The sequence below is a fragment of the Pogona vitticeps genome, chromosome 2 (genome assembly GCF_051106095.1).
Source record: "Pogona vitticeps strain Pit_001003342236 chromosome 2, PviZW2.1, whole genome shotgun sequence".
Taxonomy (NCBI): Eukaryota; Metazoa; Chordata; class Lepidosauria; order Squamata; family Agamidae; genus Pogona; species Pogona vitticeps.
Genome location: NC_135784.1, coordinates 197,030,091 through 197,047,587, shown reverse-complemented (window position 1 = coordinate 197,047,587; position 17,497 = coordinate 197,030,091). Strand labels below are relative to the sequence as shown.

At 40.4% G+C, this 17,497-nt stretch overlaps 1 protein-coding gene and 1 pseudogene across 2 annotated transcripts in view; both read left to right on the top strand.

Annotated features, from left to right (window-relative positions):
* GSR (glutathione-disulfide reductase) overlaps positions 1-17,497 on the top strand; it is a 37,312-nt gene that overhangs the window by 10,634 nt on the left and 9,181 nt on the right. The window contains exons 8-13 of one of the 2 annotated variants that reach the window (XM_072991883.2): positions 1,777-1,863; positions 3,039-3,200; positions 6,800-6,911; positions 12,092-12,223; positions 13,686-13,819; positions 15,272-15,462. In XM_072991883.2, the coding sequence (XP_072847984.2) occupies positions 1,777-1,863; positions 3,039-3,200; positions 6,800-6,911; positions 12,092-12,223; positions 13,686-13,819; positions 15,272-15,421 (777 nt within the window). In that variant the 3' untranslated portion in view covers positions 15,422-15,462. Of the gene's footprint in view, positions 1-1,776; positions 1,864-3,038; positions 3,201-6,799; positions 6,912-12,091; positions 12,224-13,685; positions 13,820-15,271; positions 17,202-17,497 lie in introns of those variants that run through there. The other variant, XM_072991882.2, reaches the window with a different exon arrangement.
* Positions 10,418-10,572, top strand: LOC140705113 (U1 spliceosomal RNA; annotated as a pseudogene).

Below are 17,497 nucleotides of genomic sequence, written 5' to 3'. Positions count from 1 at the left end.
TCACTGTTTTGCAAATTGCTATAGCGATCGCAAAAAGTCGATGTCTAGCGAAAAAACTGTCATGCGGGGTAACTGTCTAGCGAGGCACCACTGTATTGGGTTATTCTGAGGCAGTGCCAGTGTTACCTGATCCCTGATTTACTCCTGTTGCTATTACCTTGCTTGGTGCTAGCAATTGGCAGAGTAAGCTTTGTGACTTTCATCTGGTCTCCATTACATGTGTGTTGAAATTATTAGCTCACAGAGAGGAGGTGGGATATGTCTTATGTCTGCCCCTCTTTACATCAGAAGCAGGTTGTCTACTGGTTGTACTGTACACAATTCCCTTGCTTTTAAAAGGCTCTTCCAGAATTTGATTTTGAAAATGTTTAACATATGACAGATATCTTTAAAATGTAATATGGCTGCAGCTTGCAATTATTTTTCTTCCATAGGCTAGAACCTCACCTTTAAAAAAACAACAACCAAGCCCCAAGAATTTCTGGCTTCTAAACAGCATTTGCTGACCATGTTCTTGCCCTTCTCTACATGTTTATGAACGTATTGCTTGTTGTAGCATGTACCTTTCTGTCTCCTGCTCTCTTCACATTCCTTCTGCTTCAAACTATCTGTGATTAACATCTAGGGTAGTATGGTAGGTGGACTGTTGGGCGTTGATAGTTCAAGTCTGTGTTGAGCTTTGAAAGTCACTTGTGGCCTTGGACAACTCATTTTCTCTACCTTGACAGCCTTTCATGAGGAGTGAGTGAGATTTCAATGTGATAAGTTCATATTTGTAATCATGAGGCTTTCCATATTGGCAAGAGATGGATTACTTGAAAGTTCTGATCTGGGCTTCTTCTGAAAAGCCCTCTGTACATGGAAGTTTCAACAAATTCTATTCCATTATTATGGAACAGCCATTTGGTACCAGAGACAGACTGATGGGCCTGCTGGGTAAGATGTGCTTCGCTTTCTTTCCTGCCTCCTAACAGGACATCCATAGCTCATTGTCTGTGACATGACATCTCCTGTTAATGCTGGCTACTTCAGTTTCCTATACTTCCCTGTGGCTGTGTTATCCAGGCAACAGATGCTGCCTCTGGTGCACTCGTGTGATCTGAAGTCTTTGCTCAATATTGTTCAAAGAGAGGAACTGCAAGATCTTGAAATTCACATTGATGGATGACGTGGGAGCATAATGCAGCCTCTGTATTTTAGGATGGGGCAAAACTTTAAATTGTTATCTGGTTAAGCAATATTCTGTGTAGTTATGTATAATGATTATATATTAGTATGTTGCAGCAATGTTATAGTTCCTTTACTGTACCTATGACATTAATGTGTTGTGATTTGAAATACAAATATTAGCCACATTCTTTTTTATTATAGAACAAATGAAGATGGGATGTGTTAAGTAGCTCATTTTGTGAACAAGAAGGTGCTTCATTGCTGCAAAACCACAGTAGCATGAAAACAATTAACTGTGACTTGGTTTGGTAATACAATAGGACAAGAGAGAAAAAAATTGCTTCACATACATGCTCTCTGTTCCTTGCAACATTTCTCCAAAGAAGTTAGTCTTCTTATCTGTATATTACAGATATAGAAGGAGAGTGAGGTCTGAGAGAACTGGAATTTTTTGAGTTCAAAGTAAGTGCCCACCATGAACTCGGGACTTCTAGATTCATATCTCATTTGTCATCCTTATGTTACAGTAGCCCTAATAAGTGAGGGGTCTTTTTTCTTTCTTTCTGTGAATGAACAGAAAATCTGATTGAATGCTTTTCCCTACAGGTGCTGAGAAACTTTGATTCTATGATCAGTTCAAACTGCACTCAGGAGTTGGAGAACAGTGGCGTGGAAGTCTGGAAACATTCATGGGTATTGCGCCTCCTCGTTATGTGTCGCGTTTTAATAATCAACTGTTAGTCACCTTAAAGGCATAAACTGTTTTTTATATAGTGTAGAATAGTTTTACTTCTCAGTAGGGATATATATATCTTGGCTAGCTGTTTGGTTTGGTTTAAGATCCTGGGATCAGTGAGTTTAGTAAAGGAACTTTCCTCAGCGCTCAGTGAGATGGCATATAAATTACGCTTACTTAATACTGCTTGAGAGGAAGTAGCAGAAACACAAGAACAGGCCACTTTATGCAGCATTACTAATACGGTTTCTGTACGAAGTGATATAATTAGGACAGGTTGCCAAATGTTGAGGCCAAGTACATGGAGCTTTCTGTGGTTATTCCAAAAAGTTGCCAGTTGTCTCTACCTAATCAAGACTGTGGGGAATAAAAATAAAAATTCCACATTTGGGTCACAAGTTATATATTAAGAAAAGCTTTATTTTGCAACTTTAGTTAATAATGAAAATCATGTTGTGCACATAAGTGCTTGAAAAACAACTACTCCTAGGGTTCTGCAGAACACACACCTACAGCTTGTACCTAATAAGCCTATTCTAATTTAGGCAGTTATTGAAAACCTGGAAAAGCTTTATTAAAACAGATTGGAGATAGACAGAGGCTAGCAGAAATAAAAGGGTTTTTTTAAAAGGGAGAGAAGCAAGTTGGCATGCCTTGTTGCCACCTAATTATGTTTTACATACTCTGTTCTGCGTAACTTATAATGGCTGGAGATTTCTGCAGCTTATTCTGCTTGCTGGGAACAGTGAAGTTGTGCAGAACAGTCCGGACTCCTTCCTCGAATCATCAGAAAATATTTTTGCCTGCCCCGTGGTTTCATGAAATTTGGGCAGACATTGCCTTGATGATCGATCATTTCTTTTGCTCACATGAAAGTGGAAATTCTGAGGAGGTTGACTTTTGTGTCTTTTATGACTACAGCCATGCTTACGACTTGTCGGAAATTTAAAAGTGAAAATAATAGATTTTGTAACAGCTTGTGAAATTACCTATATGATAGAAGAGGGGTGAAGCAGGAAAAAAAAAAGAGAAAAAAGTTGACCTTTACAATCCAACCTTACTTCAGCTATTTTCTCATTATATTGTCCTAACTTGCTCTCTTGTACTTCAGCCATCTCTTGTTTCTCTATAGGTTAAATCAGTCACAAAATCACCTTCTGGACTTCTGGCAGTGACGGTAACATCCTCTCCCCACAACCATAAACCCACCGTTAAGACTATTGAAGATGTAGATTGCCTCTTGTGGGCCATTGGTAGAGAGCCCAGCACAAGGACACTAAATCTTGACCGAGTGGTGAGCAGTAACGATTTCTTTTCGACACTGTGTAACGTAATAATACACTACAAATATAAATCCAGTGCATATCATCAATTGCATAATATAATAGTCAAGAATATGGCTGTCAGTAAAAACAGCTTTCATTTAACAGAAAACCTGTCCCAACTTATCAGGCTGCTTAATCTTCAGAAACTTATAGAAACTGCAGATAACTATAATATACAGGAACAAGAAATGTTTGTGAATAAATATAGCGTTAAAATGTGTAATCTTATCAAATATTTAGGTAGAAACATAGAACAACTCAAAAATTAAAAGAGAAAAATTTTAATAAATTAAAAAATAAAATTAAAGATAAATTGCAAGAGTATGCCAAATTGAAACTATCATGGTTTGGAAGGATCGCTATAATTAAAATGAAAATACTACCGAAGATTACTTTTTTATTTAGGATGCTCCCAATACAATTGGAAGAAGAGGATTTTAAATATTGGCAGGGATTAATTAATGGATTTTATAATCAAGGCAAAAAAATCTAGAATAAATAAAAGATATTGGTATAAGGCTCAAATAAAAGGAGGTTTAGATATGCCCAATGTTAAAAATTATTATATAGCAAATCAATTAAGAGTTATTGGAGATATTATATACAATAAAGAAAAATTAATTTGGTGGGAGATGGAATCTTCAGAAATAAATGGAAATGCTGAAGGATACTTGTTTAATATAGTAAAGAAAAGTTCAATAAATCAGATGAAAACCCCTTTTTTATGAAACCTGTTAAATATTTGGAATAAATATAAAGAGAAGTTTTGTCCCTCAACTTCACCATTAAAATTAGTGACTGAGACAGAAAATTTTCCTACAAATTTAAAGGATTTAGTAGAACTATTTAAGAATAAAAGGGTTGCAAGATTGAAGGACTGGATGTGTAAAATGAGATCGAAGGAGTTGATTATGTCTAAATTTCAAACTAATAAACTATCATGGTATAATCTTATTCAATTAGACACCTGGACAAAGGATTGGTTGAAAACTAATGGTAAATGTAGAGAACTTACTAAGTACGAACAATTTCTGTCATCACATGAAGATATGCAAGATACAATTTTGAAAGGAATAGTAAGTAAAGTATATAATTTTGGAACAAGAGGAAAAAGAATGAGGAATAGAAGGTTTAAAATTAATTTGGGAAAATCATTAAAAAACAGAAATTAAAATAGAGGATTGGACAAAAATGTGGAGGATGAGAGTGTTAAGATTAATGTCAACAAGAATAAAGGAATTTTTTTTAAAAATTTGCCTAAGGTGGTATATGACTCCTGTAAAATTAAATATAATAAATCCAACATACCCCAAAGCATGTTGGAAATGTGATGAGGAAATTGGTACGTATTTTCATATGTGGCGGGAATGTAAAGTGGGTAAGAAATTTTGGGAATTGATTTTTAAGGAAATGTGTGATATATTTGGTAAAGATATTGATTTTAATGCCAAAATTGCTTTATTGTCAATTTTTGATAATACAGATTTGGACCATCACTTGAAAGAATTAATCACCAATTTTATGATAGGTGCTAGAATATTAATAGCTAGATTTTGGAAAGACAAGAATGATATTAAAATAGAAGACTGGTATTGTGAAGTATGGGACATTGCATTAAATGATAAATTGACTATGGAACTTAAAATAAAAAGAGGGGAAATAAGTTCTAACAATTTCTATGAATTTGGGGTAAATTTGTGGAATTTGTGTTAGTGAAAGGAAGGGGGGAAGCCTCTAAAGAATACTCAATACAATTTTGGAGAGGTAATCTGTAATAAAATATTATTAAATAGAGTCCCGTGGGTATGGGGTGCACGTTAGAATTTAGTTTATAATAAGCACTATTACTTGTAATTTTTTTCTGTATTTTTGTTGTTATGTATGTGGGTTTTTTTGGTGTTTTTTTTGTATAAAATAAAAAAAATTAAAAAAGAAACTGCAGATGGTTACAACAATCTTAAGAAACATTTCCCTGTTCTCTCAACAAAGTGGGAGTGTTAAATTAGACCAACATTTCCCAATCTGCTACTCTCCAGGTGTTTTTTTTTTTAACTTCAAGCCTCATCATCACTAGCCAGCATGATCAGTGGTGAGCTCTGGTGTTAAGGGGTTCTGTTGAAAACATTTTGAGGGTATCAGGGTGGGGAAAGCTGCATTACAATATGTGTTTGCTTCCAAACATTTTTCTTTATTCATGCGAACTGAACTAGTTGATTCAGTTGAGGTTGCGACTCCACTGGCAACCTGAATTGGTGTGATTTGGCTTTGCTGAAGCTTGATTTGCAGCCTATTTTATGCTTCTATTTGCTGAGAAATTAATAAAGGAGGTTGCCAGACATGTTACAGGTTGCATATTACAACACTATTCAGATTAGATGATCATATGGAGAATGTAGATTGTTTCTGTGCCATTGTCTTCATGACCTCAGTCTGATGCTTTTTGATCTGTGCCACAGCCCACAGTCCCCCTTCCTTTGATTTTACTCTCTGATGGTACTTGGCTCTCCTTATATGGTTCATTGTAAAGCCAGTGGGCCATTTAAAATGTTTCATGATATTAGGAAAGAGACACTTTTAAAAATTCTCTGTAACATACAAACACATCCTTTTTATCCTTTTTTTCTGTGTGTCCATACAGAGGTGATCTAGTTCTAAAATACAGTGGTACCTCGCATAGTGATTGCTCCATATAGCGACGAAATCGCTTTGCGATGGACTTTTTGCCATCGCAAAAGCGATCGCTTTGCGATGGTCCCTATGGGGGAAATACGCTTTGCGATGATCGCAGGGAAGCAATTATCGCAAAGCCCCCATTTTCGGCCAGCTGATCGGCGGTTTCAAAATGGCCGCTGGGTCAACAAAATGGCCGCCCGCTGTTTTCAGGCACCGAAACCTCGCTTTAGAGGCACCGAAAATGGCGGCACTATGGAGGATCTTCGCTTAAAGGTGAGCTTTTAGCCCATAGGAACACATTAATAGCATTTTAATGCGTTTCTATGGGCTTTTTATTTTTGCTTAGCGATGTTATCGCTTAGCAGCAATTTTTTTCTGCACGGATTAACATCGCTAAGTGAGGCACCACTGTAATGTATTGATGTAGTAATAAGGTGATCCAGTGATAAATTTGGTAGTTTTTTTAAAAAAAGCAGGACATCTAGGAGAAGGATTGTGGGGTAGTAGTTAAAACACATAAATTTGGTTTTCTGGCTGAAACCTTTTGGTGCCTCTTTCCAACGATAAGATTATCTTAACCTATGCACAGTTTTGGCCACTTGAAAAATACTTGAAAGAATCCATATTGAAGCGTGCCTTGCAAAGCTCTGAACATGAGACATAAAATAGACAGACAGCCTGGCTACGCATTGGCATAATCCTTGCCTTTTTGCCCTGTATGTATTGCTTTCTGAAGCGATATGGGGAGAAAACGCTTACTTTCCCTTGTCTTCAGGCCAGGCAATTTTATTAAAACGTTGCATAGCCTAGATATCCAAGACGCTGCAGTGCCACATCTCTTGCATATTCATTCTTAAGATGCCAGGTTTGACTTTTGCTTTCTTTCCTAATATAGGATGTGAAGACAGATGATCTAGGTCACATTGTAGTTGATGAGTTCCAAAATACCAGCAGGAAGGGGATCTATGCTCTTGGAGATGTCTGTGGAAAAGCGCTTCTAACTCCAGGTAATGATGTTTTCCTAAAAGGATTGTGTAACTTTGTGTGGGAGCCCATTCATTCTTCACCAAAATTCTAAAAGTATGGGCAAGAGCTGTGAGAATACATGAAAGCCACGAGGCGACTGCCTGGGTATCTTTCTTTGCTCACCAACTTTTCCATGTGCTTTATAGAATGCTGACAAAATCAAGGAAGCACAACAAATCAAAAAATGACACAAGATCAGCAAGTGTCTGTTATTTTTGTGCAAGGCCAACACTTTCTTCAGGTATTATCTAAAACAGACTAACATGCTATTTTTAAAAAATAAATGTGATATATGCGTACAATACAAAACTGCATGTTCTATTATACAAGCCTTGAGCGAAAATATTTCACAAATAAAAATTGTTTAATAAGGTCTCTTGAGGTCAGCTGAGAAAAGCAGACAGCGGCTGAGTCACAAGGTCTTAGGGAGAAGAGTCTCTGAGTGCATTTACGTTTATAGAACATGTGTTTATAAACGGTCATCATCATGTGCTGTGGAATCAATTCTGATTTATGATGATCCTTTTCAGGGTTTTCCAGGTAGAGAATAGTCAGAAGTGGCTTACCCTTCCCTTCTTCTGCAGGTGCTCTGAGATTGTGCAGCTTGCCCAAGGTTACACAGGCTGGCTCTACTCCCAGGAGGCACAGTGGGGTATTAAGCTCCCAAATTCTGGCTCTGCAGGCAGACACCTGAACCACTAGGTTATCCAGGCAGCATAAACTATAATGTGTTTCAGTTTGAAGCACCTGGAGCTCCTAACTGCAGAAGCCACCATTGCAATCTGATGAGTACCAGTTGCATGCCTGATCACTTCACCTGTGCCCAGGCATCTAACCGGAGCCTCCTCAGATCATTGTGGCAGCTTTCTGCAGTTGAATATTGAAAAGGCACCATCTACAGTATGTGTCTTGGATATCCTCAAGAGGAAATCATCTTCAAAATGCTGGCTTGCACAAAAATAAACAGGCATTCTGTGATCTTATGTTTGCTTTATCGAATATTGGTAGCTTCTGACTATAGAAAATTGGCAGGATCAGTGATGAAGGACTGAAGGAAATACTACATGTCCTAAATGGCAGAAACTTCTAGTTTGAGGTCACACTGTAATGATTTTGGTAACATCTCTCTTTTGTTATCTGCCTTTAAGCCAGGGTGGAGAACCCAGGGCCCTACAGATAGTGCTGGATTCCTGTTCCCTTCAGCCACTTCCTTTCAGCCACTACCAGTGGTGAGGAGTGATGAAAGTGACTGTTCATTAACATTTGGAAGATTATTGATTCCCCACCTTGCAGTAAGGAAATATTTCATAAAACTTTTAGTTTCCCTCCCCTTGGAGAAGAACAGAAGATGGTGGAATTTCGCTTTGCGATGATCGGTTCCCTGCTTCGGGGACTGATTCTCGCAAAACGACGATTTTTGGCCAGCTGATCGGCGGTTTCAAAATGGCCGCCGGGTTAAAAAAAAAAGGCTCCCCGGTCTTTTCTGGGACGGATTCCTTGCTGCACGGGTAGCGAAAATGGCCGCACTATGGAGGATCTTTGCTGGACACTGAGTTTCAAGCCCATAGGAAAGCATTAATCGGATTTTAATGCGTTTCTATGGGCTTTTTTATTTCGCATTACGTTTTCGTTTTACAGCAATTTCGCTGGAACGAATTAACGTTGTAATGTGAGGCACCACTGTATTACCGTATTTTTTGCTCCATAAGACACACCGGACCTTAAGACGCACATAATTTTTAGAGGAGGAAAACAGGGAAAATATATTTTGAACCAAATAGTGTAATAAAATATTTAATAAACTATAGCAGAATAACATTTGAACCATGTAAAGTGAACAGCAGTCAACAGTGGCATTAAGAACCATTACCACTGTCATTAACAAATGGAGAGACTTAAAGCTTTGTGTACTCTAGTTTATATACCATAAATGTGTGTAACATAAATTTAATTCAAGTACATATAGACCATTATCAGCCAATGATAAGACCTATACCACGCTACCTATATTTTACATTTCCTTTCATCCACCTCCTCCCCATGCTTATAGAAATGTCTCAATGACAGATGAGATTGTTGTGCAACTCTACCCAGCTACAGCTCAAGCCTATATTAAGTTAGAAATGGTTTGTCTGATTTGGCACTGCATTGAGAGGTCCCTTTTAGTTGTGTGGAGGATAAATAGTGGAATTTAACTATTTAACAGCTGGTTTTCCTTATTTACTTTAGGTTATGCAAAAGAACAGCAACACAAAGCTTAACCCATTCACCAGCAATAGCACATGCTCAGCATAAGACCAAATCTCGGGTTTCTGACATAATTGAACATTTATAGCATGCAAGGCACAACAGGTTAGGCCACACAAAGCCAAAAAACTGAATACAAACTATAGTAGCTGAAATCAGGAAGCAGGTACTGTAATCCAGTTAGGAGTCATGAGGCACAGTTAGTTTCCTTGCTGCAACACCCTTTGGAAATACATTCTCTATTAGATGCCCAGAACTAGTTGAAAAGTTTGCAAGTTGAATCCAAATTTCCCATAGAAATGCATTGAAAATTAATTAATGCATTTTTATGGGGGGGGGAAGGTCAGAAACATTTAAAAACTTAAAAGAAAGTCACTTGCCAGGTATTGTAGACTGAGCCTTGCTCTTCACAGTGCCTTGGTAGACCCCAGAACAGTCAAAAAAGAGCCCCAAACAGCTAAAAGCCAGCAGGCAGCCGGCAGCCGGCAGCCATTTTGTGCTCTTCTCCGCTCCTGCCTTCTCCCCACCTAACAGCTGATCGGCGCTGGTCTGAAACGCTTCCCAGGCAAGCAGGTTTCAACTCAAACGAGCACCTTTTCACCCAAACAGGGTTTAACCCAAAACAAGCAGCTTTTAAAGAAAAACAAGCAGATTTTTAAGGCAAGCATGCACGTTTCTACACAAGCGGGTTTCAACTCAAACGGAGCACCTTTTCACCCAAGCACGGTTTAACCCAAAACAAGCAGCTTTTAAAGAAAAACAAGCAGATTTTTAAGGCAAGCATGCACGTTTCTACACAAGCAGGTTTCAACTCAAACAGAGCACCTTTTCACCCAAGCACGGTTTAACCCAAAACAAGCAGCTTTTAAACTAAATTTTACATTTTAAAATGACGATACCAGGCAGTCCCAGGTTTCTTTCCCAGCTCTCTAACTGCTTGGACTAGCAAGGAAGCAGACAAGCAGCCTCTTCACTAACTGAAAGTTTGAATTTCCCCACTTTCCCTGCCTTCCCCGCATATTAGGTACGCTAATATCTGTGTACTGGAGGATTGTGGGAGGAACATTCCAGCCCCTGATGGGGGTCCTGTGGGGCACCCCAAAACACTGAGGAGCTCTCTTGGCCTCTTTCAGGACTGGGGCTGTTCAGCCCTGTTCTGATCAGGAGGTGCAGCCGGGGGGTCACCATGCCTTTGGGGGATAGGGCACAGAAAGGGGAAGAATTTTCAGGGGCCATTACAACTTATACCTGGCAGGGGAGATACCATTATTGTAAAAGTGGTTTTCCCAGGGTAAGGCTCATCTATTGCACTTTGGATGTGCTGACCCCTATGATTTCCCCAAATGTGGGAAAATCAACTGCCTAAGTGGGGAACTGTGTTTGTGGTTTCTCCTGGTTATTCTAGAATCACTCTTTTTTTTCCCTTTGGTCCTTGCCTATTCTCATTGCTAGTGCTATTGGCCTTGCTGGTTTTCCAGGTAGGCTGCAGGAAGCAGATCCTAGAAAGCTAGCAGTACAGAATGGTGAGGTCCAAACAACAAGCAGTCTCTGGTGCCAGTTCAGAGGCCTCCCAGCATGGCAGTGGGAGGCTTCTGGGTGGTGGTGGCTGAACCCTTTTTTTACTGTATTTACTCCATAAGACGCACATACTTTCTCCCCCACTATTTTAGGGGGGAAGTGCATCTTATGGAGCGAAAAATATGGTATGTCCTTAAAATTTATCTCTGCATTAGATGTGGAAAGCAGCCAAAGTAATACTAATATTTTAAAAGGGATCTAGAGAGATCGAGGAATATTAACCAGTTACACCTTTTGGATGAATTGGTAGAAAACATTACTACAGATAAAATTATCCTCAAGCATGTTCCTATCCTTCCTGTAGGCATCACATTGGTAGATAAAAGAAGCTAAATGATGGGCCAACAGGTCTTTACCTGATCCAGCAAAACTCTTAAATACTTATGAAAGTTGCTTGGTATTTTACTGATGTGGTTTCTTGGCTTCTCTTCTTTGAAGAGCCTCGTGGCACAGTGGTTAAACTGCTGTACTGCAGCCAAAACTGTGCTCACGACCCAGGGTCCAATCCCAGGTAGCCGGCTCGAGGCTCCCTCAGCCTTCCATCCTTCTGAGGTTGGTAAAATGAGTACCCAGCTTGTGGGGGCAGGGGAATGTGTAGCCTGCATAATTAACTTGTAAACTGCTCAGAGGGTGCTTGAAGCGTTATGGGGCGGTATATAAACAGCACACTTTGCTTTTTTTTTTTTGCTTTTTTTTTTTTTGGTATTTTATTAATCTGTCCCAAATTGAAACATATCCTTCCCTAGATGTTTCTGCTACTCCAAGGACTAAAGTTGGATTACAAATTAGAGACTGACACGAAGTGCCAGTTTAGCAGTTCATGGCAGTTTGTTTATTGGTCGAACAGGTGTTTGGTACTTCTGAGCTTTGCCTTCTCTACAAGGCACCCACTCACTGCCTCACCTCCTCTGGGCACTGCCTCTGAGTGGGCGCCCACCAGAGGAGATAAGGCTGGGAAATGCCATACACCTGTTTGGCTGAAAAATGAACCGGCATGAACCGCTGAACTGGTGGTTCATGCCAAAGTTTTTTGCAAATATACTTGAACTGAATTCTGCCTCTAGAGATATTTTTACTGCTTTGGCCAAACCACAGTACCCCTCATCCCAACTCAGATCTTTGGAGGTAGGGCCTTGTACCCCCATCCTCAGATTTCCCACATGGAAAGATCCATAGCTCTATTCTCATAAACAAATGCATTAATTAATGGTATGCTGTAGCTTCCCTTTAGTGATTTACGTGAATGCACTGGTCCGCTGCCATGTCAGTGAGTTACATGCATGTGGGTAGATACGGACTCTGTCAAGGGATATGCTAAAATTTCATTTTACAACAGTTGCGATAGCTGCTGGAAGGAAACTGGCACACCGGCTTTTTGAAGGTAAAGCAGATTCTAAACTTGACTACACCAACATTCCTACAGTGGTCTTTAGTCATCCACCTATTGGAACAGTTGGACTAACAGAAGGTAAGTGCTCCGATCTCATCCGTTTACATTCAGATGGTTTAGTGTAACAGAAGATAAATGCTGAGGTAACAAAATCCATTGTGTTTATGACACAAACTATCCCTGAAAGGCTGGGAGATCTCTGGCCTTCTGGATGATTCTGATTTCCCAGTGTCCACTTGCCTCTGCCAGCCTAGTCAGCGGCTAGGAACATTATTTCAACATCATATGGAAGAGAATAGGTTCCATATTCCTGTTCTGGTAAAAAACATGTTCCAGAGTTGCATAGCAAGGATATAGTGCTGGTGAAATTTCATTTTAAGAAGAGAATGCACAGACATTAGCAGAGCCCATCAGGCATCTGCCAGACATGAGATACAGTAGTTGCATTAGGCACTGCAGATCTCGCATTGAGCAGGAGTTTAGATGAGATTATCTTTAAGATCTGTCTTAACTGATTCTGTAATACTTTCCAACCACCGTCCTTTCTGACTTCAGTATATTTATCTGTAAGATGCCCAGAATCTGTTTTAGTAAAAACAACAACCAAGAACAGTAATTAAATTATTGTAATAATGGTAGTTTAGGTCTGAATTTGTCTTCTTCCTCTCAATGGTTAAGTGCTCTCTGGAGTTCCTTGACCACAGATTAGGATGTTCCCAAATTCTGGTACAGAAAATATTTGACATTTGTCAAGTCATTAACTGCTTGAACATTAAAAAAAATTACTCCAGCAAATCAGTACAAATAGTGGGATAATGGTTAGCCACATATGGTTACAGGGTTTGGGCTACGAGTTGCAAACCAAACATGGTAATCAAGGCCCTCCAGGATGTACTTGCAGCAAATGCTTTTTGCTTAGCAGTTCTAACATACTCCAGGGTGTCTTCTATTATAGCAGGCATCCTTGGCAGGTGGGCCCTATATATTTGAATAACAACAGCCTCTATAAATTGTTTTCAGTTACTGTTTTTAAAAGAAGACAACTACTGCTATTTAAGCATATGTGATAGCATTAGAACTCAAAAGACCTGGATTTAAATCTCTACTTGGCCGTGGAAACTTACAGAGTGGCAATGGTAAATCATAGCCAACTTTTTAAACTCCAATAAGATTATGCTTCTAACATACTGAGAGAAGACAAGGAAACCCAACTTGCAGATCCTAATACCTAAATCACAATAGAGGGCACATACTATACTTCTTAGCTTGCTTTTTTTGCATTGTATAATGCCTTGAAAGCCAATGTAGTGTACTGTATTAGAGTATCAGATTAGGCCTCAGAAGAGCTGGGTTCAACTTCCTGCTCTGCCATTGAAACACACTGGGGGAATAGCAATGGTAAAGGTACTTCTTAAATATCTCACACATCTCCAGTTAGGGTTGCCATCAGTCAGAATTACCTTGATGGCATATAATATCAAATGCTTAGTTGTTCTTTCTCTGACATATGCAAACACATATTTTCATGTCTTTCTTCCAGAGGAAGCCATAACTGTATATGGGAGAGAGAGTGTAAAAACCTATACAACGTCCTTTATTCCAATGTACTATGCTGTAACAAAAAGGAAAGCAAAGTGTGTGATGAAACTTGTTTGTGCCAATAAAGAAGAGAAGGTAAGCAAGGCAGAGTAACAATTCTATGAGGAATATTGACATATTAAATGTATTAACTGCTCCTCCACAAACTACCGTATTTTTCGCTCCATAAGACGCACCTTTCTATAAGACGCAGCAATTTTTTAGGAGAAGAAAACAGGAAAATATAATCTGTTTTCTTCGCTCCATAAGATGCACAGACTTTCCAACCCCCTGTTTTGTGGGAAAAAAGTGCGTCTTATGGTGCGAAAAATACGGTAATTTTATTTAAAATAAAGAAATGAGTTAAGGATACTTCTAGACAGTGAGGTCTCGACCTACAGAATTAATCCATATTTGAATGGGGTCCGTAGGCCGAAAATGCATTCCCCTTAGGAATTCATTGAAAACCATTTAATTTGTACCTGGCCCAAACCCCCCCAAACAAAAAAATTAATAAAAATTAAGGTAAAATTAATTTAAAACTTACCTTTCTGAAGCCTTCCAGAGGTCTCCCCTCGCCACCATCGCCGCTGCCCGAGGCCTCCAAGGGCTTCTCCGCCGCTGCCCGAGGCCTTTCGGAGGTCCCTTGCTGCCGCCATTGCCGCTGCTGGAGGCTTCTCGGAGGTTCACCACCACCACCACCAATGCAGGCTTTCACAGAGTAGACCGGGCCTACCGGGGGGAAGCCTTCCCCCAGTAGGCCCAGTCTACTCCCTGGGAAAGCCTGTGTCAGCGGGGGGAACCTCCAGATGCCTTCCCCGCTGCCATGGGAGGCCTCTTGGAGGTCCGTCACGGCGGATAGTACTTTGGAGGCATTCGGAGGTCCCCCGCTGACGCAGACCCTGCTGGGAGCTGAGCCGCGCCTGGTGATCGCGGCCATGCTCGGACTCCTGGGAGTGCGAGCATGGCCGGGATCGCCCGGCGCGGCTTGGCTCCCAGCAGCGGCGGGGGACCTCCGGATGCCTTCCCCGCTACTATGGGAGGCATCTTGGAGATCCCCCGCCGCCACTGATAGTGGCACTATCGGCAGTGGGGGGATTTCTGAGATGCCTCCCATGGTAGCGGAGAAGCCCTGGAAGGCATCTGGAGGCATGACCTACGGCCTGGAAGGGGGAGGCGGGGAAAGCACAAAATTCGAATTTGGCGCTTTCCCTGCCTCCCACTTCCAGTCCGTAGGTTGATTCTCCGGGCGCACGTCGAAGTTAAACTTTGCGGCCGGAGAAGTCCATAGGTCAAAAAGTACATAAGTGGAGCCGACTAACTCGAGACTCCACTGTATACCTTTCCGGTCAGATTTTATGCAGAACTCACAAATATCGATAAAGAGTATAAAATGTGTAGAAAAACTAGCTATTCATAAAGCCTGTCTCTTCCTAAAGTTGAAAGCCAGGAGTTGCTGAGAGAAATGCTTTATGTTACTGGTGAGGGAAGTGGAAAGATGATGATGAATGAATCTGTTTCACATGGCTATGTTTTTTGTGTTTCAAGGTGGTAGGACTTCACATGCAAGGCCTGGGGTGTGATGAAATGCTCCAAGGATTTGCAGTGGCTGTGAAAATGGGAGCAACCAAAGCTGACTTTGACCGGACCGTGGCTATCCACCCAACATCTTCAGAAGAGCTGGTTACGCTACGCTAAAAAGCGAAACATGGCTGAAGCACGAAGACATATTTTTCACAGTTAGGGATCAAATGCTATCTAATAACTTTGCTCCTTGTAACTCAAAACAAGGTTCAACTCGTACTGGGTTGTGGGTTGCTTTAAAAAAAATTTCTTTTTACAGAACTGTGATGGAAATACCTATAGATGAGCACTGGTAAGCTCATGCTGGTCTATACACTTGGATTATTAAATACAGTGGTGCCTCGCTTAACGGGCGCTCCGTTTAGCGATGAAACCGCATAGCGATTAACTTTTTGTGATTGTAAAAGCAATATTTCCTATGGGGTTTTATCGCTTAACGTTGATCGGTTCCCTGTTTCGCTTACCGATCATCGCAAAGCGATGATTTTTCAACAGCTGATCGGCGGTTCCAAAATGGCCACCGGGTTAAAAAAATGGCCCCCTGTTGTGTTTTCACGCCGATTCCTTGCTCGTGGCGCAGTGGTTAAAACGCTGTACTGCAGCTAAAACTGTGCTCACGACCTGGGGTTCAAATCCCAGGTAGCCGGCTCAAGGTTGACTCAGCCTTCCATCCTTCCGAGGTCGGTAAAATGAGTACCCAGCTTGCTGGGGGGCAATGTGTAGCCTTTATAATTAAAATTGTAAACCGCCCGGAGAGTGCTTGTAGCGCTATGGGGCGGTATATAAATCCAATAAATAAATAAATAATAAATAAATAAGAGGCAGCGAAAATGGCTGCCGTATGGAGGATCTTCGCTTTAAGGTCAGTTTTTTGCCCATAGGAACGCATTAAACAGGTTTTAATGTGTTTCTATATGCTTTTAAAAATCACATAGCGACGAAATTGCTTAGCAGCGATTTTTGCTGCACGGATTAACGTCGCTATGCGAGGCACCACTGTAAAGTGATTTTAAATCAGTGACTTTCACTGACAGGAGGGGGACCATTCAGTCTTTGGAGGAAGAGTGCTTTTAGACAAGGCTTTTGTTCTGCAGTTATTTATTATTCATTTATATCCTGCCTTTCAAACAAAGAATGGCTTGATGACAGCCTCTGTCATTTGTAATGATTTTCCCACTGCTGCTTTGAACTTCTCTCCATACCAAAGGTGGCAAAAAAGAGTTTCCAAGCTTCGCTTTATTCTAATTCTGGTCTGCTGTTATAAGTGCACACTAACTTTTGAGTTTGACAGAAGGAGCTTTTTTGGAAGCATTAATAGGCGCATGTTTTTTGCAACCTTTGCATTTAGCTAAGGGATGGGAGAAAATTGGGAAGGTACCAGCTACAAAGAAATGCAAGTCTAAGCAGTGGGAAGCTACCTGCACAGGGCTAACAATTGTGATGAAAAAATAGGCAGCTACTTCAGTCACATTCTACAGGAAGTTAAATTTGAAAACTTTCTAGGTTTATGTACTTTGTTCTGACCATAAGGGAATAAGATGCTACCTATAGAAGGGAGCACAATCCTCCAGATTAGTTTTTCCAACCTTGGGTCCCCAGATGATGTTGGACTACAACTCCCAGAAATCCTGGCCAGCACAGCTAGTGGTGAAGGCTTCTGGGGATTTTAGTCCAAGGGGGGACCCAAGGCTGGGAGCGATTGCTCTAGACTCTGTCCTGATGAAGTCTTAAGCAGCCACTTGGTTCATTCTGGATTCCAGATATTGCCAATAAGTAAATCTCTGCAATCAAAAATTGAAGTCATGCTTTTCCTTGCAGGAAGCTGAACGCTGCAGCCACTGCGGCATTCTACAAAATGTCAACATTCAATAAAGCCTACATCAAGTGCTTTTAATGTGTTGCCAAGCATATGGGGTTGAAAAGAGGAAAGTGTATGCTTCAGCAACTTGTTAGGATCAAATTTACTCACATCTATATGATTTCTATAAAAACGAACTGTAAAACAAACCTTACCTACTTGCAAATACATACTGATAGTATACATTAAAATAACTTGTGGAAACGTTTGAGAAATCTAGGTGTTCATTCACAGCAATATGGAATAGGATAGAGTAACAGTCTCATGTCTCATCAATGTTCTCTTTTTAGAGGAGCAGACAGTGGGATATGCTTTGGCTTCAGAATTTACTT